A 25,653-nucleotide genomic window follows, 5' to 3' on the forward strand; every position below is an offset into this window, starting at 1 on the left:
AGGATCCAATAAATCCATATCTGCTTAGACAGAGGGTTGGATTTTGTAGCACGCTGCCTGACCTCTGTTAGAGCCGTACAGGCTGATGAGCCTTCCCTCCAGTGGGAAACAGGCTGACATTGTAAAGCACAAGCCGACTGGATTGGTTAGCAGGGTCCTGTACTGACAACATGGCAGGTGGACAAAAGAGGAAACAAATGAACATTTTCTTTAGCACAAAGTAGGCTTGTCAAGAAGAAAGGGAACCAAAGAGCTAAAGGATGAGGATCCTTAATTGCCAAAGCAACGAGTCTGAGTAATGGAGAAAGGCACTGGAATTACTCTTTTATAAGCATCAGGCTTGGGACACACTACTGATGAGAAAAGTCTCATGGCTGTAGCATTAAACCTATTCTGAGAGGCCTCTGTGAGACAAAGGACAGCAATGGCATCTTATGCTAAGATCTGCACTACTTCACAGTCATTTTGGCAACACGATACTTCAGTGCTTGTGTGAAAGTGAGAATTCTTTGTTGCAGATCTGTTCTCCCTGCCCATCTGTAGCACACGTAGGAAATGCTTAGCATATCCTTCGACCTCACTCCTGCTTAACCCGAGCTTTAAAATAAAACAAGCCAAGAATGTGAGCAGTTTCCTCTTCACACACCCCTGTCATGCAGTGGGCTCTTGCAAATGGCAATGAATTGATGCCACATCAGCTCAGATGTCTCACATCTGAGAGGCAGAGGCTAGTGAGGGAGCTGGCTATAATAAGAAAGACCACGGGACACCTCATTTTCATTTTGTCTATGGCTGGGCTTGAACCTGCCCATTGAGGTGAAGAGTTAGAGTGGAGATGTTTAGCTCCCTGGGGGAAAGCTCCACACAATCTGAACCTGCTCAGCCTGAAGCTGCATTTCTTGGTTTAGGGGTGAAGTTCTTGCAGCGGCTGACTTTGGTGGCTTCCCATGTTTACATGGCTGGTGGGCTGGCAGTGCTGCTGGAGGTAACTGCTGTTAATACTCAGCCATGTTAGTTTTTTGTTTCCAAGTGTCCTTGAAAAATTGTTTTAATGGAGACGGTGAACTTTTGCAGCATCATGAAGCAAGGCATGAAAGAGTCGGAGCAGACAGTGCAGAAAGCAGATAGTCAGGAGGTTTCCTGGCAATGTAGTTGTTCTTTTTTCCTCTTCCTATAAGGCTAGCTGATATATGAGAACCACTTTGCAAGGCAAATACCTGAATGCTTTGGCAAAGAGCTTAGGGGAGTGAATGCAAAATGGTGGTCTTCATCTTGTTTTTCAGTAGGTGCTCAGATAACTGTTTGGCTCAGGCCAAAAGCCATTAGTTTAGGCAAAATCATTTCACAGGATTAGGAGCTGCTGTTTAGAGCAGAAGAAAAGGCAATTGTGTGCCATATGGGGGCAACTGTTGCTGGATGTAATGTCTCCAGGTTCATTGTTTGAATGAAAGAAATAGCTTCACAGGTGGATGTGGGTTATGCACATGTTTTAGGAGGTGCTCAAGCATGAGTCTCCCTTTTTTGTGATTTATTCTTGACCTAAGCATTTGGCTCTTGTGGAGAGGAAAATACAGTGTATGGAAAAATGAGTCAGCCTGCTTCCTGTGGGAGGGACTGCCGGAGGCTTGCTGCTTTGAATGCTGCAATAAATTAGCACTGGAGATAACTCAGAGGACAAAGTGTGCCTGGAGGACATGCGATGCTAAGTAGTGCACCCAGTGGCTCTTGCTCTCTGTATGCAAATTCTGCTTGCAGAAGAAGAGTGGGAGATGAGACAGCTTTGCACAGTGGCTCCCAGGGCTGGTGTCTTAAGGGCTCTGAATGGAGCTGAGTATGGGGATTGTTAGTAGCAATTTGGCTCCTGGTTGTTGAGAAAGAATAGGGCAATAAAATGTAACACTAGCAGACTCTTCTAGTTCTGTGTAGATGCTGCACATGACCTTGAATGAAGCAGTTATTCCTCTGCACTTTAGTTACCTATCTGTAAATGGAACTGGAAAGGCTTGTGGCTTAAATAATCAAGTGTGGTGGTGCTAAGTGGAGCCGAGAGGAACCACTGCATTAATGTCAGTGGAGTGCAGCGTGGGTCCAGTGTGTTGCAAGGGGTCTGCGACCTTCAGGTTAAAAAGTCTGTTGCCCGTTGCCACTTCCCCCCCAACTTCTCATGTGTGAGAGTGCAGTTTCTGAAGTTTTGCCTTGGCCTAGCAGAACCCATACACTTTGAAAGCTGGATGGTCTGTGTTTTGCATCAGTAAGTTCAGCGGTCTGCTCTCTTAGATAACTTCTAATGCATTTCTAATGCTTAATTTCCATGAATAAGTTATTTTTCCCTGACAAAAAGCACATTTTATCTTGATAGTGCATTTTGTCCAAGTTACCTTTGATGTGGGTTTTTAATCCAGAGTTTTTGAGCTCAGTTTGACTTTTCTACTTGAGCTAAAGGATGAAGGATATTTCTTCCAGTAAATTCCTAGTGAGCTCCAAATGTGGGTCAGGTGATAGCCTGATGAAATACAAAATGCCTGACTAGGTTAGAAATAGCTGAACTGGAAACATGAAGACTTAACCTGGCCATTAAAACCTCCTGCAAAAAGAAGCAAAAGCTTATGGTGGTGGTGGCAAAGAGAAATGTAACACTCCCTCCTGCTCTGAGTCTTTGCTGTCTTCCCCTGGAAGACAGAAGTCAGGACAGTCAATCTCTATCCTTGAATTTATTTTTTTATGAAGTTGTTTTAGTCTAAGACTTCAAACCTGGAGGTGTTCAGACTCAAATGTCTGTGCCTAGAAGCAAGAGACAATAATTAAGCTGCTTGCAGTCTCTTACTCTGGCTTTCAGCACTCAATCTCCTTTATTTCAAAGAAAATGAACTGATTTCTACTGGGGATAGCTAATATGTATTGGCAGGCTAGAAGCCCTGGCTGCTTTTGAAATCTCCATCTATACACCCTGTTAGCTCAGAATATACTCTTTTAGGATTTAATAGTAGCAATACACAAACCAAAAGCTTTCCAATGTATGCAGACCTAATGCTCAAACTTGCACTTACGTGTCTGACTGTGTAAAAATACTGGTGTCTGTTCCCATACTTCTGAAATGAGTGGATGCCAAAAGAGATGGTGCAAAATTAATGGAACTGGCTTAAAATAGATTACTCTTTCTCAGTAAGCCTTCAGATAGGAAGAGAGAAATCCTAAAATGTAGGTGTATACATAAACTTTATGGTAGACTGACCCAGGAGATGGTTTATTAGCTTTTAAGTCCCTGCCAAGTCTGACTTCCAGTAACTTCCATCAGGTTGTTTCTTATACACAGCACTGATGTTTGTTCACTTCTTTCACGACTCAGTGAATTTGGCTCAAAATCAGAGGAGGAAGAACTAAGAAGTCTCTTTTTTTTTGGTGTTTGGCTTGACAGAAGCAAGATAGAAGATGTTCTGTGCAGAAAGCTTATTTCTCTTTAGAACTTGTGGCTCATTTCTGTAGAACATGGGGAAACCTAAACCCTATAGTGAATGTTGCCCAAGGCGGGAGCTGCAGCTTCAAATTATTCCATCAAAGCTTTCTCTTCACTATATATTTTATCACTGATAGGTGCACTAGGGTCATACATTTAAAGTGAGTGCCATCAAAATGAGCAAGTTCATCACGAAGTTGTGGGAAAATCCCCCACACCACTCACAAACCCCACCTGGCAGCATGTGACAATCACAGCACTTAAATAAAAAGACCCAAATCTACTTTCTTGAAGGATTTTTCTGGAGCTGTTAGGTACATTTTACTTAAAAATATTTCTTTGTGAGCAATATTTGATCTGATTCTAAACACCACAGAACTGTGCTGGACACCTTCAGACAGAAAGCTTCTAGAGATACTGTTTAACTTAGCAATACTTCTTCAGCAGCCTCCAGCTATTCCTGAATTGTTCTCCCTTGTTGGCAGCATAAAAAGATCTGTTTATAGCATAAGGTCTTTGGAGCAGACTTGGAACAAAAGGCAGACCTTGCTCTTGGTGATTGCTGACAAAAGATAATTACAATGTGCTAGTAATAACACCTGAGCACTCTGATCTGCTATATTCAAATACAGATCTACACTTTGTATATTACCATATGTAGTAAGTACACGAATGCTTGTCTCCCCTCAGCCCAGCTTTACTCTGTTTCCACTAAGGTTTAGCTTATGACTCAGTGCAGCAGATGCTTGAATACTGAAGTACTTGTTTGCCTTTTGTGCAGTGCCACACATGTAAGCACTAAGGCGATTAGGTCCTTAACTCATAGATCCTCCAGGCAGGGGCTTGGCCTTCAGAGCAGTCTGCACTCAAGAGCAGTATATGGTGGCAAATATACAATAGTAACTTCTAGCATGAGCCAGAGCTGCTAAATTAAGCCTCAGCAGGTGTATTCAAAGTTGAAGATAAATTTCCAAACACCACCTGTAACCCAGCTTTTGGGAAGCTGTTGAGCATTAAGTGGCCAGATTGTCTTATGCATGTACCAGCTTGGCATGTGAGGCACTCCCTTGAAGTGACTGCATGGGTGTTGTCATGACCAGAGCCTCTGGATGATGGGAGGGTCTGGAAATGAGAATATGGATCTCTCCTTGGAGCCTTGTCCTCCTACAATCCAGCTTTCAGAAAGTTCTTGCATGAATTTATTTAACAGCTTTTGGCAAACTCGCTGGCATTTTGGTACTTTAAGTCCTACAGAAAGCTGTCTTGGCAATAGGAAAAAATAAAGCAAGTAGATGCGGAGAGCAAACTTAGCTGAAAAACAGGGTGGGTGCAGCACATATTGTAGGACGGTGTATAAAATACACTGTGCTCTGCCAAATCGTACACGTACAGGGGAATCATTACCAGGGACTGGAAAGAGCCCCTCTGTATAAGTTTCAGGCTTTGGCATATCTGTGAATATCACTTAAGGTAAAGCATGGATGCTCATGTATGGGGGAAGTCACTTCAGGCACAAACCCTTCATGTATTCAGTTATTTTTCTGACGGAGCAGCTATCAGAAGGAAAACCTGCTGTAACAACATTCCAGCAGCTGCGTAAGAGTAACTGCATGTGAACTGGAGCTCACTGAGAGCAGACACAGACTGTGCTTGGCAGTGGGCACCAAATTTGGCACACACAAGCTATACTTAGACTTGCACCTATAGCCAAGCTTTTGAAAATATGGGTCAGGTGCCACTGAATTGAAAGCCCTTTCCCTCACAGTCCGAGGTGCTGCTTAGAGGGATAAAAATCATCCAAGCTGTAGGTTTTTTGGCACAAAGGCTGTTGTTTTCTGACCACTGACTCCGTGCACTGGAATGGGTTGCCCAGGGAAGCTGTGAATGCTCCATCCCTGGCAGTGTTCAAGGACAGGCTGGACAGAGCTTTGGGTGACATGGTTTAGTGTGAGGTGTCCCTGCCCATGGCAAGGGAGTTGGAACTTGATGATCTTAAGGTCCTTTCCAACTCTAACTATTCTATGATTCTATGCAGATGCAGCAAGCTTGCAGTGAGCCTGGGCTGGGGCATGCAGCAGGGAGCAGGTCCCAGCAGAGGTGGGGACTGGTGGGCTATCTGCAGCCCAGGTTTCTGTGCGACCAAGCTATGAGGCTGCCTGCATAGCAACACTGGGATGTGGAGACCTGTAAGCACTGCACAAGATCTCAGACTGGGAAATACTGTACTGACAGATGCTGTGAGAGTTAGCAGCCTGTCCTATGTGTCTGATGCTGAGAAAAGATGCATTTTCCCTGTTGGCTGAGAATTTGATGGCTGAGGCTTTGCCTAGAAAGAAGTAGAAACCTTGTATAAAGCAGTCATGACCAGAGAAAAGGGAGCATCCTTCCTTTCTTCACCAGAATTCCGTGTTTCACCCTCAGTGATTGTCTTGGACGGGCAGAGAATTTAAAGGCCTAGAGGTGCCCTTTGGGGGAAATAGGGATGGGAAAAATGCTGGTTTGGGCTCTGGTGCTTTTAAGCAAATGTCAGTAGTCAGGAGTGTCAGGTACCTTGTGCGTGTGCTTTCTGGGCCTAACTAGGTAACAGCTAACATACACCAAGTAGAACTCCATAGAAGTGATGTGGCAGCAGCTGTTCTTCAGCCTCAAAGGTCTCTCTGACTGGGCTGTTGGAGGGTGCTTCATTGTGAAAGCCCTGTTTGAGTGTGCTCATACTTCAACTGTGGCAACTTTCATTGCTTTCCCGTTGTGGTTTTTTATCACTTTAGCAGAGAGGGCTGCCTCACATGAGCGTATGGATTATCCTTCACTTGAGCATAGGCTGATCTACTGCTCCAGTTCTTATGCTGCTACAGTAGGATTTTAAACTGGGATCTTCCCTGGCATTGCTGGATATAAATGGTCAACTTTCCCTTCCTCCAGTAGCAAGAATAATGTGATTAGTGGCAAAGATCATGGTATTCATTTCCCAGCAGTTTTTATTCCTCTTGCTACTGTAGATGAATTCTCTATGTGCACAAGCCTGTTGCAGCAATACTAAACCTACTGAGTTTGCTGTGTGCAGGAGTGTCTAAAATGGTGTCACTTAAAACTTCTGCTTGTATATCAGCATGTAACTTAAAAAGACTTTTATCCTATCTGTGCTAAAAATCACCTGTCTTTAACCACTGACCCCTTTTCCTGCTCCTGTCCTGCACGGAATGAGGTACGCTCCAGAGTTGGCAGAGGGCTGGGGAGAAGACAGATCCACAGGAGCATGCAAAGAAATCATGTTGCATCATTGCTAACCAGCTTGTGCCAAGACCTTGATTTTCTTCTGCCTGTCACTACCCTGCCTATGCTGGCTTCTCCATTACCCCTTGGCTTGGCTGTTCTGTGACTACCTCATGGAACAATTATGGAGACCTTTTCCCCACCCCTCTTCTCTCTGATCTCTCTGGTTAATTAGTCCAATAGATATCAGCCATGGCACATTATTGAATTCATATACAGACACAGTGCTGTGCCAGAGATTTATTTGCTTAATTACAGAAACACTTTCATTTCTGCTGTAGTGTCTGGTTTTGGTTTTGCTGCAAAGGCTGGTGCTGCTTTTAGCCTCTCTTCATTTGCTCAAAGATTACAGGTTTTTTTGCCCTGTTGAATTAGAGCAGATCTCACCAAGCTGGGACATTATAAAGACTTGAATGGACTGAAGAAGGGAACAAGTAGTTTGAGTGTCACTTGTGCACCACAAGCTGTTTATCATCATTTAGATACTCCAACCATTAGCACTCATGCATAGTACAGTGCTGCTCAGCTCCCTGCACTGGCACACTCTCTTTTGCTGTGTGGAGACAGGTCACATCTGTGTGATGCTAGTGCCATGCTTGGCAAATGCCTGCTGTGGGTGTCCAGACAGGCCAAATGGGGTGCCAAGAGACAAACGACTTCCTTCTCACCAGGCCCAAACATGGTATGAAGCAGAGAAACACCTCACTTCCAGAAAGCTTGTGCTGTTGGGGCTGTACCTCCTCAACTCGATGCTTTGGTCATGTCTGCTTGAGGAGTGGGGTATGAGGGTGCAGCCCATAGCTGCTTGCTCAGAGGCAGTAAGTCTCAGTACAAGCAGTGTCAGAGTTTGCATGTGGATTTCAAGTGTTGACCTGAATCCAGGCTAGTTTTCAGAAATTAATAGGTTAAAGTGTAGCATAAGTTTGTTAAGCTCTTGCAGGGATTTGGAATTTCCCAGTGTGATCCCCACTGCCTCCAAGGGACAAAGGAGATAAAGGTATTAAGAGCCCGAGTTTTCAGCACAAGCCTTCTCTTAAGTACCGATTCAAAATACAGCTTTACTTGTCAAGCTGTGAAATGCCAAGTATATCCACATGTCTCAAACTTACTCATTTGGAGGACAAGGCAAACACTGCCACATAAAAAGCTCCATATTAGTTTCCATCCTCACTCAGGTTTACTGAAAGGTTCTTGGATTTAACATTGTTTATGGCAACATTTTAACATTAACAGGAAAGCGTTTGGCCAGGTCTCTTCATAGAGCAGGAATTTACTCAAGGGTTATAAGGCTCACTGGGGCTAATCCCTGCTAGCACTATACATCATCTGACAGTTGCCAAGGAGACAAGGATAATCTCACTGAGACAAGATATGCAAGAAGGGTATTTATGGACATTTGCCTAACGATGCTGGTGGAATGCACCAAAAAGTGATTATTTGAGTGCCTTTGAAGTACTGCCTCTTCTGTGGTGAATATGGGAGACTGGGAAGCAAGCAAAAAATTTGCCTCTGATAGTAAAGCAGCAGCAGCTTGGCCTTGATATTTCCAATTCATCCTGCAGTGGCCTCACCCACTGTTGTGCAAAGGGGCAGACCAGGCTTTTGCAGTGCTGTGAGATGGCTGCCCATCCGCCTGTGCTCTGTGCCATCAGCAGACTGTACAAGTACAAACAAGCCATTTCAGTTTGTGGTGCTGACACAGGCTTAATGAGAACTGTCCTCTCCATGTGCTTGAAATACCAGCAGGTGTCTTGTACTAATGTCTTGTACACCAAGTGACGTGAGGGGAAGGAAGAGTGGAGGGGATGCATATGCACATAGAGGCACAGATGTGTATGCTCTTTAGCAATGGCTTTCTAGCATAACCAGCTCTTTCCTCCACCCTTGTCCCCAGGGTGAACCCAGTTGCACCATGGCCAGCTGGCTCTGGGTGCTTACCTTGCATTCACTCAGCTCTGGGAAGGGTTAACATCATGGACTGCTTGGTATGTGCATCTGAAGGGGCATTTTGGTCAATTAAACCATTTTCCTTGACCTGAGCTGGCTTATAGCTCTGCTTAGGGAGATTAAAGGAAGCAGGAGAGCTAATATCTTCATTTGAAAAAGTTCATGCTTGGAAAAACTTCTGCATCATGTGTTTCATGTAGCAAAAAACCTTTTCTTGGCAGTGTGCTCTCTGGCCATGAAAAGGGCCAGAGACTGATGGAGGAGGCCCATGTCTGGGACCAGGAGCACTAAAGCTATCTGGTCTAGAACTGGCCTAAACTGGGAAAATCTTCCCTTCCTGTCTTGAGGTAGTGACCTGTAATGAAGGGAGAAAGGCTGCCTGTATCCTTCCGCCTCCCACAGCTTGACCTTCTTAGTCTGTGACACTGTCTTTGATGGAGGATTATGAGGGATGGGAAGACGGAAGGAATTTCCCAAATTTTGGAAGCCTGATGTAAATGACTTCCTTGAAAGGAAGAAGCTGCTGAGAAGCCAGCCTGTAGCTGATGGGCTGTGTCTCGTGGTGCCAGAGTTAATCTCAGTAAGCACCTCTAAGCTGCTGGGTTGGATAATGCCTGGAATGGAGGAGGCTTCTTTAAATGAAGTAAATCAACCTATTAATCCCCTGCAGGTGGGGTCTGAGTAGTTGGTTTAGATTGTAAAAATTAATGGCTGCAGTCTCAGTAGAGGTTTCTGCAGTGGCACCTGCCTCCCCTTCAAGGGGTTCTAAGTATAATGGTGATTAGCCTGTCTGCTCCAGCCAGTCAAGATAACAGCTTGGGAGCAATGGTTCTGCCTGCCTCCAGTCCTGCTCTTAATGGCACCATTCTCTATTTGCTTGTTTTGGGGCCACGTCCAGCATGGGCTTCATGTGAAGGCAGGGAGATCTTGAGGTGCCTGTGTTCACTGTTGCTTTTAAAGATAAGAAATATGCAATTGCATCTGGCAGAAAAAAATCTGAAATGCTGTTTTCAGGTGTGTATTATCCTTTTCCACCTCTCCATCTAGGTGGAGCTTATTCCTCCATACCATGAAAATAAGCCAGATGAGCTTGAGCAGGTTGAACTGTGGCTTTTTAGACCTTGCCTTGACTGAAATGAATATGGGGTAGCTCATCAGACCTGGGAGCAGTGATTTCTTGCAGTAGAGGTTGATAAAGCAGCCCAAGACTGGGATACCCCTCCTGCTCTGCAGGGTAAGGGCCTGTGCCCATTGCTCCAGTGCTTCAGGCACAGACTGGCCCCAGGAAGAGGTAGTTATTAGTGAAATCCTCAATTTCATAAGCATTTGCCTTGGGCTCTTAAAGCTTTACATATTTACTAGTCTTTGCTAAGTTGCCTGGTCTCTTGTGCTGAGGTGGAGAGGGAAGTAAAGAGTAAGAGGCACATTTAGGAAGAATTTTGTGCACAAAGTGAAATACAACATCCAGTAAAGCCTGGGGAAATAAATTGGGGATACAGGCAAAACCTAAAAATATCATTGGAGTTAGCAAATCCCCACACAACTTCATAGGCAATCAATAGGTGTTACCTGGACAAGTATCACACTGCTAACTTCTACAAACAATCCCTTTTGAACAAACACATTCATTTCAGGCTTTCTCATTTGTCTTCATCTAAACATAAATCTGCTGGAAACTGTGATTTCCCCCCAATATCTGACTGTTCAAGAGCTCATGTTCAAGCAAAAGTTGGAACCTACCTCTGAATAGTTCCCTGTTTACATTTGTTTTTATCCTCCAGTTACTTTATGCTCATATAGGGTGAAAATGCAAGTCTGTTCCAAAGCCTTAGAGATGACTTCTTCCTTGTGAGTTTTCCTGCAAGCTTCTCTGCCTCTTCCCTTGAATATTCATAAATAGCAAGAAGACTTGACCTGATGTTACTGGAATTTTTGCCTGCATAAAAGAGAAACCTCAGAAGGCCTCTTTCAGACTTAAATTTGCCTTTTTCTTCTCATGCCAACGCAAAAACTGGCCAGTCCTGCCTGACTGGTGACTACTTGGCTGCTTCCCAAAAGCCTTCTTTGATGGAGACCTTGTAGAATCTCTGGGCCATCTGTTCTCCTATTCATCTAAGCTTATAGCTAGGATGTTTTTCTTCATGTCCAGTCTAAGTCCAATTTATACACATTGCCCTTTATGTAAGGGTTATGGAGAATAAAGCTTGAACTCTATAATAGAGTAAAAAGACTATTATCTTAGGGTACACTTTCAGTAGGGGACACAGCTCACTAAATTCCTAATCCATGCTTCAAAAAAAACCAAACACAAACCCAACCCAATTCATCTCCGTTCTGTCAGATCAAGAGGAAAGCTCCAACTCCTGTGCTCAAACCTAAGTGGAGAGATGATTTTTCCTTTACTAGGGTCTTGTTCGTCAGCTTACACTGACAATTATTGCCGAGTCTCTCAGAGCCTTAGTGTTCTGGGGTTGCAATAAAATCGACATAAAACTTGCTAACCAAGTAAAGAATCAAAGAAGTCTTTAAGTACATCTCCAAAAGGTCGCCTTCTGTTAAAACTTGTGGGTGTTTGCTTGGTCCTGAAACACTTCACATGCATAAAGGTACTGGGACCGTGGACCCTCTTCTCTAAGTACAGACTCTTCCCTCTAGCAAGTCTTAAGGTTTGTACCTCTCTCATGGCCCTGGTGTGAGCAACAAATCTGCTTTTCTATACTTGAGTTGCAGAAGATTTTGGTTTTTCCTTGATCTGAGATTGTAGGCAACCAAATACAATGGTGCTTTGTTCAACAAATAAACATGAACAGCTTATGCTAAATAGTGGTCAAATGGAATAGCTTTCTAAGAGTACCTCTGTTATACAGAACCGGGCCAAGTCTGGAAGTGGATTCAAGAACAGACCTCTAAGGATGTAGAGAAGAAGGGAATCACAAGGCTAAACTTCCCCCTCTTGGCATACTGGAAGTGGAGCCAAGCTAACCCTAAAGGAACTGAGAGAAAACATGGTCTCAGTCAGCTTAAGGAACAAAACTGCAGAGACAACTACAAGCCTGAGTTTGATGATAACTTACGCTTCAACTGCTTTTGGGGATGTATCTGGAAGTTGAGAGAGATGAGGGACAAAAGGGAAGGGGGAAGCAATGAAGACAAAGCACCATAGATGGTTTTTTTGTCAGATTAACTGCACAGAGGAACTAATAAATAGTATTTAAAGGGAAAATTCAAGTGATGATGCTTTAGGTACTCATCCCCAGGTCTTGTAACTGTTCTGTGATAGCTCTACATAAATTACACATCTGCATTACTGTGCTACTCTTGGTAGAATCATAACCCAGCTGAAACTATTAAAATATTTCTTCCTTTGAAAAGTGTTCTTTACATGCTTCAACATTAGAACCTTCCAGGGAAGAATAGTTAGGGAGATGGTGAGAACAACAATGGAAATGTTCCCAACACTTCTCATCTTGGCAGTCCCCCCCCCCCAGACACTGCTAGGGATCCTATCCATGAAGGAAGGAGTCTTGCTAACCCTGTATCTGTGCTCAAAAGGAACTGTGTTTTGCTAAATGACATTCTAAACAAAATGTTAAGTTCTAGGCTGTTCTGCAAGGGGCCTCTCTGATGTGATGGGCAATGAAAGCACCTAATACAGCTGGCAAAAAGAAAACTCAGTGTAGCAGAAACCTCCCTCTTGAGCTATTGTCTACTAAATCGCATTTAGAAAAAGCAAATCCTACTTGGAAACAAAAATAATTTAAAGAGTTTCATTACAAGATGTGCAAATTTTATAACCCAGAATGGCTCTTTAAAGATCTAATGCTTTTAATTGAGATTTTCTTAGGTAGATATTTGCAGAGCCTTCAATCATGTTTAGCTCTGGTTCTTGCTCGCAATGCACTGGCTGGATGCAAACACCTTCTGTGTCCTACTTTCTGAAATATCCTGGAGGAAGTGTTTACAGGAAGTGTGAATAAGCAGAAATACTTTGAAAAGATATCTTCTGCCCATGTGCTCCTACCTCTGAGCCTCTGCATAATGGAACAGTTCCTATAAGACCTGGACCTACACAGAATAGCCACTTGAAATCTTTAGTGGAGTGCTAAAGGGAAGGGACTCATTTGGATTTTTATCTCCTCACCCCAGAACAAGTTCAAGTTCATTTTCCTGTTGGATTCCTGCTTTCAGATGTTCGTGGCTTGTTGGTTCTGATGTCCCGAGGCAGAAACCTTGCAGAAGCTTTGGAATTATCTTCCAGAACCACATGCTAGAGGTGAAAGCTGGGCTGTGAGCTGGGCTCAGCTGAGGTGCAGGGAAGAGCAGTGTATGCCTGACTACCAGGTGTTTATGCGTACATGTGTTTGTCCCTAGATCGTGCTCTGGACACTCATACACTGCTGATAATGCTGCCCACGGTTTAGGGGGCAGGAGGTCTGGGCTCTGGGGATGTCTCACAGGGCCAGTCTCTGCTGCTGCATCCAGGCACCACAAGCCTCCGAGGACGCGAGATGAGCCGCACACTGTGCGGGGGCTGAGCGGCTCCTGCGCATAACCACGTCTGCTGTGCTGGGCTCAAGGGGAGATGCCTCGTGCCAGGCCTTGGCAGAGTCACCGCTGTGTGGGCTGCCTGACCTGCTTGCAGGAGGCTCTCTTTCCCGAGGAAACAAACCCCTTTCCCCCCCGGCAGGCTCAGAAGCTCGCTGTGGGTGGCACGGACAAGGGGCTGCCCTGGGCATTCCCATGGTCATTTCGGGGGGAGAGCTTGCACGAGCAGGGCAGGAAACGGAGGTGCGGGGCTGACACAGGCTGGCAGCGAGCAGAGCTCATGAGGGCGGCAGCCGGGCCTCTGCAACGCGCCTGCCGCGGACGTCACCAGCGCGTCCGCTGACTGCCGTGGCACTGCGAGCAGAGGAATCACACGCGGTTGCCACAGCAACATCAGCGGCTGGGACCGCGGCTGCTATCACCTAGCGACGGGTGCGGGGACCCTGGGGAAGGTGGGGTACCTGCTGCACTGCCCATGGGTGCTGCCCTTCTGCCTGCGAGCAGGGGTTTGTGTAGTTCCACTGCCTCAACAGCAACAGAGTTATTGATGTTCTTTTTACCTTAATAGTAATTTTTATCCTTTTTCCCACGGAGGGCTTTGCTAATGTTCAGTAGCAGTGCGTGCTTCTGTTTCATTCCATGTACAACTATTCTATGATCTGCTCTTTCCCTCAGTGTTCACCAGTACTTAAACCAAAGGATAAAAAAAGGTCTTGCCCGAAATGGGTGGGTGCAAAATCTTTGGGCAAGCTCTATAGGTGCCTCCCCACATCTTTGCTGAAATTGCTCTTTGGTGTTTGCTGCATTTATGCCTTGATATCTGTATGGCCCTGTTCCATTTGGCTCCTGGAGCTTTTTTAAAGTATCCTAAAATGGAGTTAATAGGTGCTGCAGGCTTGGCAAGACTCTCAGCTGAGGGTTGAGCCCTTTTTCCTGCCTGTCTCCCTTCCCCCACATGGATGGCGAGTGAGTGCTACTCAGCAGTGACCTCAAGATGTTTCTTCATTACCTTCCCGGGCACTGAATCATCTCATTGAAGGACTTTGCAGACGAGAACATGCAGCTGCAGTCACGTCCTATATTTACAGCTTTAGCATAGGAAATCTCAGCACTCCAGTCCTGAGGTGGTATGAAGCTGAATTACTAACAAATGCTCGGGGAGAAATAGCTGGTGAGAAGGAGCTTTTTTTGCATATGCACTCATCAGTATTCACTGAGTGATCAGGGATCTGGTTACCTGGTGCTGGCATCTGCTGATGCTCCAGAGTGGTAGGGAGCTGGAGGGTGCTTCATGTGGTTAATGAGAGGTTTCCTGGCTTCAGTGTTTGGCTCTGTCTTGTGCTGGTATTTGATTTCCTCTCATCTCACCATGTGTAAAGTAAGTGTGCTTTATGCCAGGAACAAAGCAATGCTGGAAAGGCTTACCTACCCCCAAGGAGTGAGCAGCCCTACCTAAAGCTGCCATGAGAAGCAAGTGCTTCAGCCCCTACAACAGGAAGGGAATGCTGCCTTTTCTTGTGCCATCTCTTGCCTCTATTGAAATTACACAGCTCAGAGGTGATGCAGATCAGGATTTGCTATGCAGGACTCCATGCACTACTGAGTAACTCAGTATGGCATTCCTTTCAGTAAGCTACTCCTTACTGAACAGGTCCAGTAAACACTGAGCCATAGCAAAAACTAGAGGTTTTTTATGCCAAAGAATTCAGTGTAGTGACTGATCTGCACCTTGAAATGTGGGGCAAGTCAAAGCAACTCTTCCTGAGCTTCGATCCACTTGGGATCCTCTTCCATTTAAAAATAAACCTCCTGAAGCAGTACTTAAATTCAGCCTGACTGACATGCCTCTGTGCTAAGCATGGAGCTTCCCAATGGAGTTTTCCTGCTGGAATATTGGAGACAATAAACAAGAAACATAAGGAGGCTTGTATTAAGCATCTGTACAGATAAAATAAGGAATTAAAGACAAACTAGCTCATAGTGTAGTGGCCACAGATCTCCAGTATGGCAAAATCACTGAATCTTGCCCAGCACGCTTGTTCCAGTAGCTTTTTCCAATGATTAGTCTGGATTTCTTAAAGCTAACATTGTTCCTATGCTGACAAACCCAACAACCAACCATTCACAAAAACCTCCTCAAATCAATAACTAACAACAGAGCTGCCTCTCTTGTGCACGGCTGACCACAAGATGATGTATTTAAAGTAAAAGTGATTTGGAAAGGAGTGTACAATATGGTCAGCTCATTCTCAAAACCACGGTTTTCTCCAGTCAGAGGCAGTGCCTGCCAGTCTTCTGAAGCTACATTGCATGTTACAACGTGTGACATTAGAAACAAAACTCCTTCAATTGAAATAATCCTGAAAGGAAGATTCTGTGGCAAATAAAACCTCCTTTGGAGACTTGTGGGCTTGGCTGATCATTTTCTTGCTGCACCAGAGGGATTGACTGAAACACCTCATTCTTTGTAGCACGATGTTGGCACTAGATGCTGAGTGAATATAAGAACTTGGTGATTGAGGGCCCCTCTGAGGGATGCTGTGGCAGCCAAGCACTCCTCTAAACACAAAGAGCCATTTCAGCAGGGCAAAGTGTCACCCTTCCTCCTGCCACTGAAAACAGGTTTTCATTGCAAAAGCTACCTGAGCTTCACATTGTGAAATCACTTCCTTATGTGCTCAATACCATAAAAGAAGCCCAACTGAACTGGGAAGGATACACCCTTGCCCAAGCTACATGCAGCAAACAGCTACAGGAGCCCAGAGCTTGAGAGCAGGAAATGTGTGGGAAAGCCATCTGGTGAAGCCACTTGGAGACAGTGTGAAAGTCTTTTTTCATTCACTTCCTGACAAAGTAGTAATATGTTGCCTTGGTATAGGAAGAGGCCTGTTTGTTGTTGTTACTTGCATCAATAGCTCTTAGAAGCCCAAAGGTGGGGACACGACTCTTGCTGTGTTAGGTGCTCTAGGCACATGTAAGAGGAGACCTTTCCCTATACCCACTCCCCCCAGGTTTTATAACTTAAAAGGACAGAAAGCATAGGATTAGTTTATTTTCTTCCAAAAGGGTAACTCAAACAGGTGGGAGAGACTGAAGGAGCTGGAAAAAGAACAGAATTCCTGAGCCTTGGCAAAACTGTACTTTGACTCTGTCTTAAGAATTTACAGTGAGTGCTATGTACCTGCAGTTCTAGGTAAAATCAGCATTTAGCTTGGTGTGGACACACTGCTTTGAGTTACTACCTGCTTTGCTGTGCTGAGGCAGGGGAGGGAAATCAACTCAACATGCAGAAGGGATTTTAATCATTGCTTAGTAAATTAAAAAGGTTACTGTGGAGATCTTAAACTTGATCTTTGTCATCTGAATCATGTCTTTCACTATGAGCTCCCAGTCCAGCCAACCTAATTTCCACATAGTTTAATACTGTTATAATCCTGGGCAATTTTCTCTGCTCTAAAAGCAGCAAACCACACCAAAGGCTGTATTTCAAGAGGAAGCGAAGTTCCTTATCATAGAATAACAGACTGGTTTGGTTTAGAAGGGACACCTTCCACTAGTCCATGCTGATCCAAATTCCAACTAGCCTGGCCTTGAACACTGCCAGGGATGGGGCAGCCGCAGCTTCTCTGGGCACCCTGTGCCAGCGCCTCAGCACCCTCACAGGGAAGAGCTTCTGCCTAAGATCTAATCTAAATCAACCCTCTGTTAGTTTAAAGCCATTCCCCCTTGTCCTATCACTACACGCCCTTGTAAAAAGTCTACTTACTATTATTAGGTATGTAAAGTTCTAGATCATAATCTCAAGACCTCAAATCATTTAACAGACCTTATTTCAGCCTCTTGGCAACTCTGAGGCAAGACAGTTATCCCTGTTTTTAGAGACTCGAACACACTTAAAACCCTTATCTTTTTTTCCTTATCAGTCTTTGCCAGAATTGAGGATGGATTTTTCCAGACTTGTGCTTTAATTGCAAGACAGACCTTTATAGATATAGATAGCCCTTTGCTATCCTTGTATAGCTGCATGGGAATGTGTGCTTGGTTGGCTAGCATTTGTGCCAGGTTTAGATGAGAATGTATGTGCCTGAGTTGGCCTTTCATCTCTGGGGAAGGCAGGGTTAAAATCTGTCCTAAAGCTTAATTAGTTGATGAAAGAATGTCACAGCAGCAGAAAGGAGGAGGGGGAGGATGGAGTCCTGCTTTGAGGTAAAAGAGCTGAAGCCTCAGAAGAAGCAAGCTGGACTGCGCAGGCTGGTAGCTCATGAGGCTGAGACTGTCATTTGACATACGAAGCCTAGTGCCACAGGAATACCTTCCCCAGAAGAGATGCTCAAGTGTTGTGAAACTGGGCCACAAGGTGTTAATTGCTAAAAACTAGAAATTCCAGTTTAAAGAGCTAGTACCTACTAGTGTAGAATGACTTACCAGAGAGAAACCTGTCTTCCTGTCCTGAGTGAAGCAAGGTACACAGTGTCAGATGGAGCGGAGTTGAGGCTCTGAATAAGGCTTTCATTGTCTTATTCCAGACTTCTCATAACACTTTCGTCCCAAACAACCCACTGAGACACAAAATGCAGGTGGAAAATACAGAGCCAGGAACTCAAGGAGAACACCAGCAACACAAACTTCACAGAAGCTGTAACAGCACTTCTTTTGCAGGGTTTTTTCTCTCCCAGTGCTCAGTTCACAATCCCTAGCAAGACTCCAGCCTATGGCAATATGACTGTAGGCAAGCACATCCATGCAGCTGTGCTTGTCCTTTTCATGTACCAAAAGCCTAAGTAGTAACAGGAGCCAGAACTATGTGGGTGCAGGGTTTAAGCTGCCTCAGGTTTTACATGCATAACTTCTTCAGAATGAGAGACCACACAAATAAGACTATGATTGCACTCTGGAGCAGCAAATGTGGAATACTGAGCAGCCAGTAAACAAGTGCTAAGATGATGCTGAGATTTTAAAAAGCCTCAACTAAAGCTCTGGTTGAATGATAACAGACTGTTCCCAACTCTGTTTCACTTTGCTCCAAATTCTCCTGACTCTAGGAAGACTGTTTACATCCTTGCTGGATCCATTGCTATATTTGAATTACTAGCAAGTTTTGCTAGGTGATGTGCTCAATGAGCACTGAGTTGTGCTTCCAGAAGTGTATGCACCTTGTTGGAGAACAACAGGCCTCTCTCCAAGCTGGGAGCAGGGCTGGGCTGGGGCAGGGAGGGCAGCACCAAGATTCAGGTCTTTCCCAGGTATGGCAGCTCTGAAGTGGGTGATGAAGACTCTTTTTGGTAGTAATAGGGGGTTAAAGGAAGAAACCCCATGCTTGGACATTGCACGCTGGTAGGCCTAACTGAGTGTTTCTTTTGCACAAAGCTTAGCTGAGCAGCTGTCTGAGCATCTAGGCTGTGAGAGGCTCCTGTAGCACAGGTGTCATGTAAGGATAATCCATGCAGCTTAAAGCCCAAAGCAATCTGTCTGGTTTTCCTTTCTTATCTTCGAGACTGATCTTTCTTTTTGTGCTCATGCGGGAACCATGACAAATCTTGTATTTCCCACCCGGTGATGGAAATCATGTATACACAGCAAGTTACTGAGGGTCACCAAATCTGGTGGGAGACATGTTCTTAGCCCTGGATAGGACACCTGACACACCACAGGAGCTCTGCAAGGGCTTGGTGGACTCTCTCATCCATGTTGCATGTGAAACATGCTCTGTCTAGAGAAGAGGTGAAAGACCTTCACTAGCTCATCTCTACACCTGGGAGATACTGCTTTAAAAACAAGAATAGACTTAGCAATGTTCCTGAGTTAAGGACATTGTTGGGGGTTGGTTTTTTAGGGGGTGGTGTTTTTTGTTTTAACCCAGGTAAAAAACAAATCTGCAGACTAAGTGGCTTGTTTAGTACTTGACAAGAAAATCTATAGCAGAATGAGGAATGATTTCCTCAAGTGCCAGTGTAGAGTGTTATACCCAAGACCTGCTCTTCCCACCTCCAGAGGCATGGGAAAACTGCATATCCAGATTGAATACCCAGACCTCTACACTTGGCCCCTCTCAGAGTCTTCTGGTCCTAGTGTTGTGATTGAGGTTTTGACCTGCCCTTAGGCAATCCCTGTGTCAGGCCCAGAGCCTCACCTCTGACCGAATCTAGCCTGAAATATGCTCTTATAACATTAGATGGGCCTCTTCAGCATGAGCCTGTGGTGTATGCTTTTGTTCTGTGCTCTTCTGGGGATAAGCAATTAGTCAGAAGAAATTAATCTGTTGGAATGTGTTCTTAAACATTAAAATTACGGTTTATAGTAACTGTCCAGTGGGGAGGGAAAGCCAAGGGTTTAATTCCAGAAGACAGGTAAAATTGTGGGGGAGGAGGCAGAAACTGTTAAGTCTTTTGAAGTCACAACCCATGCTGGAAGTATTCAGTCAATCTGGCTGATTTGTAATGGTCTCATTATAAATCCTCTTTCATTCAGAGGCAAGTTAAGTAAGCTCTTTGCTGGAATGTGCCATTCTGAGGAATTCCAGCAGGTTCTCACACATCTAACCATGGCAAAGTCATCTGCAGGGACACACCATCAGGGAATGACATGGCATGTTCCATTCTACAACATTATAGCCAATGTATGTCAGAAAAGGGAGGCTAGCAAACCCCTTTCACCTTGCTGTCACCGACCAGCCTTTTTCTAGCGTGCTACATTTGTTCAGCCTGTTTGTTTCTAAAGTAGAAACAGATTTTGTAAATTGGTTTGAGATACAAAACCAGTTGAGACATTTATGCAGTAGATGACCACTCGACCCAGAAACATAACTCTTGCCAATGACATGCAGCACTCCTTAAAGGTGTAAAATTTACTTTAAAGGCAGAATGTTTTATAGGGACATCTGACAGGATGCAGAACCCTTTTTTTCCCTTAAAGAGGAATCTTTTCTTCTCATTTGCCTGCAAGGTTGTTTATAGCAGGACAGGGAGCCTTTCCTGTGCCCCAGGTGGCTGAATGCCTGCCCGTGCCGTGCCATGCCGCAGCGACTCACCCTGCTGAGCTGGTCCAGGAGTCTTTGGTTCTGTTCGGAGAGTTCCTGGACAGCCCGTGTCTTCTCGCGGTCAGCTTCCCGCAGGTGAACCTGCTGCCTCTCCAGCTCATCCTGCAGCTGTTTCACATCGCTTTCCAGTTCAGACACCCTTCCTTCCCATTCTCCTTCTCTGTTCTCAAATCGCCTCCTCAGTTCATGTTTCTCTTGTTCCAGGTGCTAGATAAAGGGGGAGAAGAGGTTAGGAAGGGAAGAAAAAAGTGAACACTGCCTCTTTTTCCTCCTCTATGCTTAGTGATGAAATGTTTTGTGCAGGAAAGAGAATGATACGAGAGCATGACAATGCCATGGAGGTGGCAGTCCCATGGTGGGGCAGGTCACTGGCACAGAACTTGTTTTCCATTCCCAGCAATTGGCCTGTCCTTGGCCACTGGAGATCAGCACATTGAATTTTTACTGAAACAACTGCCAGAAGAGTAAAGCAGGCTGCATGTCAATGGGTGGAATATAGAGGTCAGGCAAGCCAATTGATTTAGCAGAACCTAGCTTAACTCCAAAGGATATTTCAGTGTGGCAAGTGGCATAATTCTCTTCAAAAATGCCTTTATAGTCAAAAGGATACACAAGCTGTATCCTTACTGCTGATGAGGAATGTAGATGAGGCATCTCTCTTGTCATATGGGTCTTATGAACAACAGTTGAATCATCTATCCATTTGCTCCTTCTATTCCTGACCTAATTAGTTGTCTGAGAGTTTGATGGTGCACAGTAACTCTATTGTTTGATGGAGTCTGCTCTGGAATGGCAGGGGAAGCAGTGTAGTAGTTGCTATAGACATTATGTACATGCATGTTCTGGACTGCAGGTTTCTTAGAAACCACTCTCAGTTCTGGAGACTCTGCTTAGGACTGGCTGGAAAATGAGGGACACTGAATTTGGTGGAACTTCTTCATGTTTTAAAGGCTCAGTTAAATGAGGGCTTGACTGAAACAGAGCTGCAAAATCAGGTCAAAACAGACTTATGTTGGGCTTGTTTGTAAGAATCCCTGCTCTGAAACTCTGAGCTTGAATTTCCCCTGGTGACTGAAGCCATGTGCATACTTGCAGAACAGTCACAGATTGGGGACATGGGCATGTCCCAAGATTCACAGGGAAACCTGAAAGCAATAGCCTTCTCTTGCTGGTTGTCTTCTGTCCCCTAGAATGACTCTCTATTGGATTCACTAGCCTTTTAGGAACGTGTCCTAGCAAAGAACAGAAAGCACTGGCCCAGTACTGGCAGCACTTGCCCATTTTTCCCAGGGTATCATTTCCCAGTGAGCAATCCCCATGGGACTTATGATGGGAGGGGGGAATAAATCTGCTAGGAGGGAAAGAATATTGCAGTGCTTTCATGTGAAATGGCTTTTTATTGCTTGTTAGAACCACAGGCTGTGAGGGGGATGTTTCCCTTGGGTGCCTACTGCTGATGACACACAGCCTCCCTTGCAGGGTCTGCCACCTTCCTGTGCAGGTCTGAATGTCAAAGCCCTCCAGTTCTCCAGCAGCCCTCTGGCCTGCATTATCAATCTTCCACCTCTTCTGCTCTGCAAAAGGTGCTGTGTATTCTCTTTCTTGACCTTATCTCCAGTTCCTTTCCTGTGCTCCTTCCAGCCCAGTGTAGCAGCACCCTGCTTGTGTCATTCCAAATCCTTCTGCAAATTCAGGACTTTCTAGAAAACCCTCAATTGCAAGGGAAGGTTGATAAAAACAGTGGCCCAAAGCAAAAGTATTTACCCATGTTTCAGACACTAAAAGAGCATCCCTTGCAAACCACAGCACTGAGTACTATAAATATTGCTAATGTAGTAAGTAGGCACCAGTTCCCAGCACCAGGCTCATGACAAGCATTGTCTGTAGCCTTAGTGTGGCTGGAGCAGCCACAATTTCACTTTCAGCGGCGCACTGGAAGTGCTGTCTCTTACAGCTCTGCCTCCTTCACTGCTAGGCAACGTTTAGAAAGATCCAGGGCCTTCTCTAAATGGAAGATGAAACTTCAGCCTGCTGAGGAGCAGCACTAGAGCCAACTTCCCCAGACATACTCAAATGTGATTTAGAAGCCACCGATAAGACTTGTCAATCATCTAAAAATCACTTTAGTCCTTTACTGCAAATCTGCACTAGATATAGCTCTGCTAAAGGGCCATCACAAAGGTTGGAGTTAGGAGGGAGAGGAAGAATATCAAGTTTATTCTCTTGTGATGGAGAAACCAGAACAGGGCAGTGGGGCACAGAGGGAGGCTAAACCAGCCCAGATGTGCTGAATGATTCCTCCTGCCTCTTCCTCTCCCAGCAGCCTCTCCACTCACCTGCCCTCACCCCAGCTGGAGAGCTGGAAAGGGTTTCTTTGCATGTAGTGATGATAGGGCAGACTGCTGTCCTCAATAGGGGAGTTTCTTGCTGAGTATCTCTCCATCCACCAGCTGTTCATTGATTTTTACACAGAACTGCTCTCTAGAAGACATTTTCAAGAGTATCTCTGGGAAAAAGAGTGGGGGTAATAGTGGCTCTCTTACATCGTTGTGCAAGAGAGTTGTTCCAAAGAAGGCTGCCTGCTCAAGTCTTTTTCTTTGTAATAGCTCTATTTTATCCTCAGAAATCAATAAATAGCTCAATCCACTGAGTTCCTGGCAAACAGCTCAATCTAGATACATGTAGGTATTTTTCAGAGCAGCCAGCTAACAGAGACGTATCATTAGGGCTTATCTCCTGCCATGCCTAATACCTTAGCTGCAACAGCTTAAGCACAAGGGTTACATACGTTCTGTAACCCGGTACTTGCTGTGCAAATTTAACTTCCGAGGCATTTCCTTGACGAGATGAGCCGAGCACAGCGCACGTCTCCTCGCCCAGGTAGTACCTGGGGCAAAACAGCACCCGCAGGCACCTCTTGAAGCAGAGTGCTGCAGCCCGTACCTAGGCCGATCTGCCAGCTCGCAGCCGGGGAGGGGGGGAGAGCATCAGATCTGCCCCCCCCGGGGCTTAAAGGGCGCTTTTCTTAGACCCTTTCTTCCCCATCACGGCCACAGGAGCTCGGTGCCTGTCTGCCGCCCCCGGGCTTTGTTGGAGAAGCGGTCGCGCTCCACGGGTGGAGACCCCGGGGGCCGCGGCCCTGAAGCGGGGGCCCCTGCAGAGCGCTGCGGGCCGGGGGAGGAAGGGACGGCGGCGGGGCCTCACCTCCAGCTTGTCGGTGAGCTCCTTGTGCATCCTCTCGTACTGGCGGCTCATGTCCTGGTTGCGCTCCAGCAGCGCTTTGCCCAGCCGCGCCGCCAGCACCAGGTCCTTCTCCTTCTGCCGGATCAGCGAGAGCAGCTCGGGGTCGCGGGCAGCGGCGGCGGGCGGCGGCTCCGGCGGCTCCCCGGCGGCGGCCAGCAGCGCCAGCTCCTCCTCCAGGGCCAGCTCCAGGGTGGCGGCCCCGGCGGCGGCGGCGGGCGGCTCCATGCCGCCGGCGCTGTCCGCCTCCGCCGGTGCTGACCCGGCGGCGGGCAGGCGCAGGCACGGCGCCGACATGGCCCTGCGCGCCGCCGCCGCCGCTCCGCTGCGCCCCCCGCGCCCGGCCCGCGGCTGCGGCTGCTGGGCGGGGAGCGCCGCCGCCCCCGGCCCCCGCCCCCCGGCGCCGGGCTCCGCCGGCGGCAGCGCCCGCGCAGCGCGCTCATGGAGCGCACGGCTCGCCCGGGTGAGGGTGAGCTTCGTGCGGGGCACGGAGCCCGCCGCGCCTGCTGGAGCCGCCCGCTGCCAGCGGTGCCCTTCTTGCTGCTGCAGGTCAAAAGTCCCCCCAGAACATCGGGGTGTCCTGAACAGGATGGAGCCCGAGGGAGCACGGCGCTTTTCTCCTCCTTGCTACCTGCTCTTCCACATCTCTTGCCCGGCTCTTCTGGGCAGCTCTCAGGATCTTTCTGCTCAGTAGTTCTCCCCTGGAGAGCTGACTACAGCTTCCAACAACCACCGGGGTTTACGTGCAATTTCAGATTGTTTAGGATGTTGCCGGGTAAAATTTGCCTTAAAAGCAGCCTTAGGGAACGTTGGGAGCTGTAGTTCTGCGCATAGCACTCTTCTCTTTGAGAGGAGACTCTACAGGGGACAGGACCTGGTGGTTTTTCAGGTTTGGTGGTGTTGACTTTTTCCCTCCTTAGATCCAGGCATCACTTTAGTTTTGGGCACAGGAGGGAAGCTGAGGCAGAGTAAGGCAGGGTAAAGCTATGTATTGTGACATGTCCTCAATTTCAAGCAAGGCTTTAGCAGTCATTGAACAAAAGCATTTTTAAGGAAACCTATTCTTTTGACTTGTGAATTCTGCAGAAATAAATGATGACTTTTACAGCTTCTCTCTTTAGACCGTGTTTCCGTGGGGCTTGCTTTCCTTCCTCCTACAGAAGATCCACTTAGACCACGTTAATGTGTGTGCAATTGCCCCAACACATCAATCCAAGGATGGTTTTGGCTGGAACAGCTGATGGCTGATGCATTTTTCTAGGCGGGCTGGCTCCTGCCACGCTTCAGACCCAGGGCCCTGGAGAGCTGCTGATTATTCATAACGGTTAGAGCATGAATTGTGGGAATGCAAAGTTCCCTCTGGCCATCTGCCACTGGGACTGAGCCTGTTGTGGGGTACCCCCCGACAGCCCTGCTAGCAGGGCTTGTGGATACTTGGCCCTGTTCCTGGCAGCGTCAGTTAGTGCTAGGGCTGCTTTTTGTCGTGTGAGCACCTGCTGTCCAAAGACCAGGCAGAGACCCGGTACCTCGCGCCATGCTGCCTGCCAGCACCCGCCCCAGCAAGTGAGCTGTTGACTGTTCTAACTGTGATTTCTTTTGCACTGGTGACCCAGAGGTGACACCTTCTTTATCTCATACCAATTCCCTCAGGCACCCATTTTGCCAGACCTTTTGTCCTTGCAATCAACTGACACTTCCACTGCTGGCAGTGGGACTTGCCATAAGGCGAGATGATTTGAACAGTATTGGCCCTTTTAAAAGAATCCCCTGTTCTCTGTGTGCTTTCACAGGTTTGATCATTGCTATTTAAACACAGGAAGACGTTTAATATTTAAACTGATTGTGAGCACCTTCTGCTGGAAGTGTCTCCTACAGCAAGCCTTCTGGTGTGAGCAATGAAATCCATTGTGGCATTAGTTTTCATTTCTAATGCTTCTTTCAATGTATAAAACAAAAAGAGATTATCCTGAGATGGTTTTAATCCCCCAAACAAGCCGGAAACAAAACCCATAGCTGTAGCTATTAGGATAGGGATGGAAAAAAAGCTACTGCTTGGATGGAGAGGAAAAAGCACATATAAATCAGTGCTAAGGATTGTAGATATGCCACCATCTTGGTCAGGCATCTCTACAAGCTTAATGTTCATTTGGGGCCTATT

At 46.3% G+C, this 25,653-nt stretch overlaps 1 protein-coding gene across 1 annotated transcript in view; it reads right to left on the reverse strand.

Moving 5' to 3' along the window:
• The window catches only part of BICDL1 (BICD family like cargo adaptor 1), a gene marked incomplete at both ends in the record, with an annotated part of 43,996 nt that extends 20,204 nt beyond the window's left edge, over window positions 1–23,792 (reverse strand). Inside the window, 2 exons of the mRNA XM_080628795.1 lie at window positions 20,247–20,462; window positions 23,460–23,792. Coding sequence (XP_080484921.1) covers window positions 20,247–20,462; window positions 23,460–23,792 — 549 coding nt within the window. The remainder of the gene's footprint in view (window positions 1–20,246; window positions 20,463–23,459) is intronic.
• Window positions 23,793–25,653: the final 1,861 nt, after the last annotated feature.

The sequence above is a fragment of the Psittacula echo genome (genome assembly GCF_963264785.1).
Source record: "Psittacula echo genome assembly, chromosome: 13".
Taxonomy (NCBI): Eukaryota; Metazoa; Chordata; class Aves; order Psittaciformes; family Psittacidae; genus Psittacula; species Psittacula echo.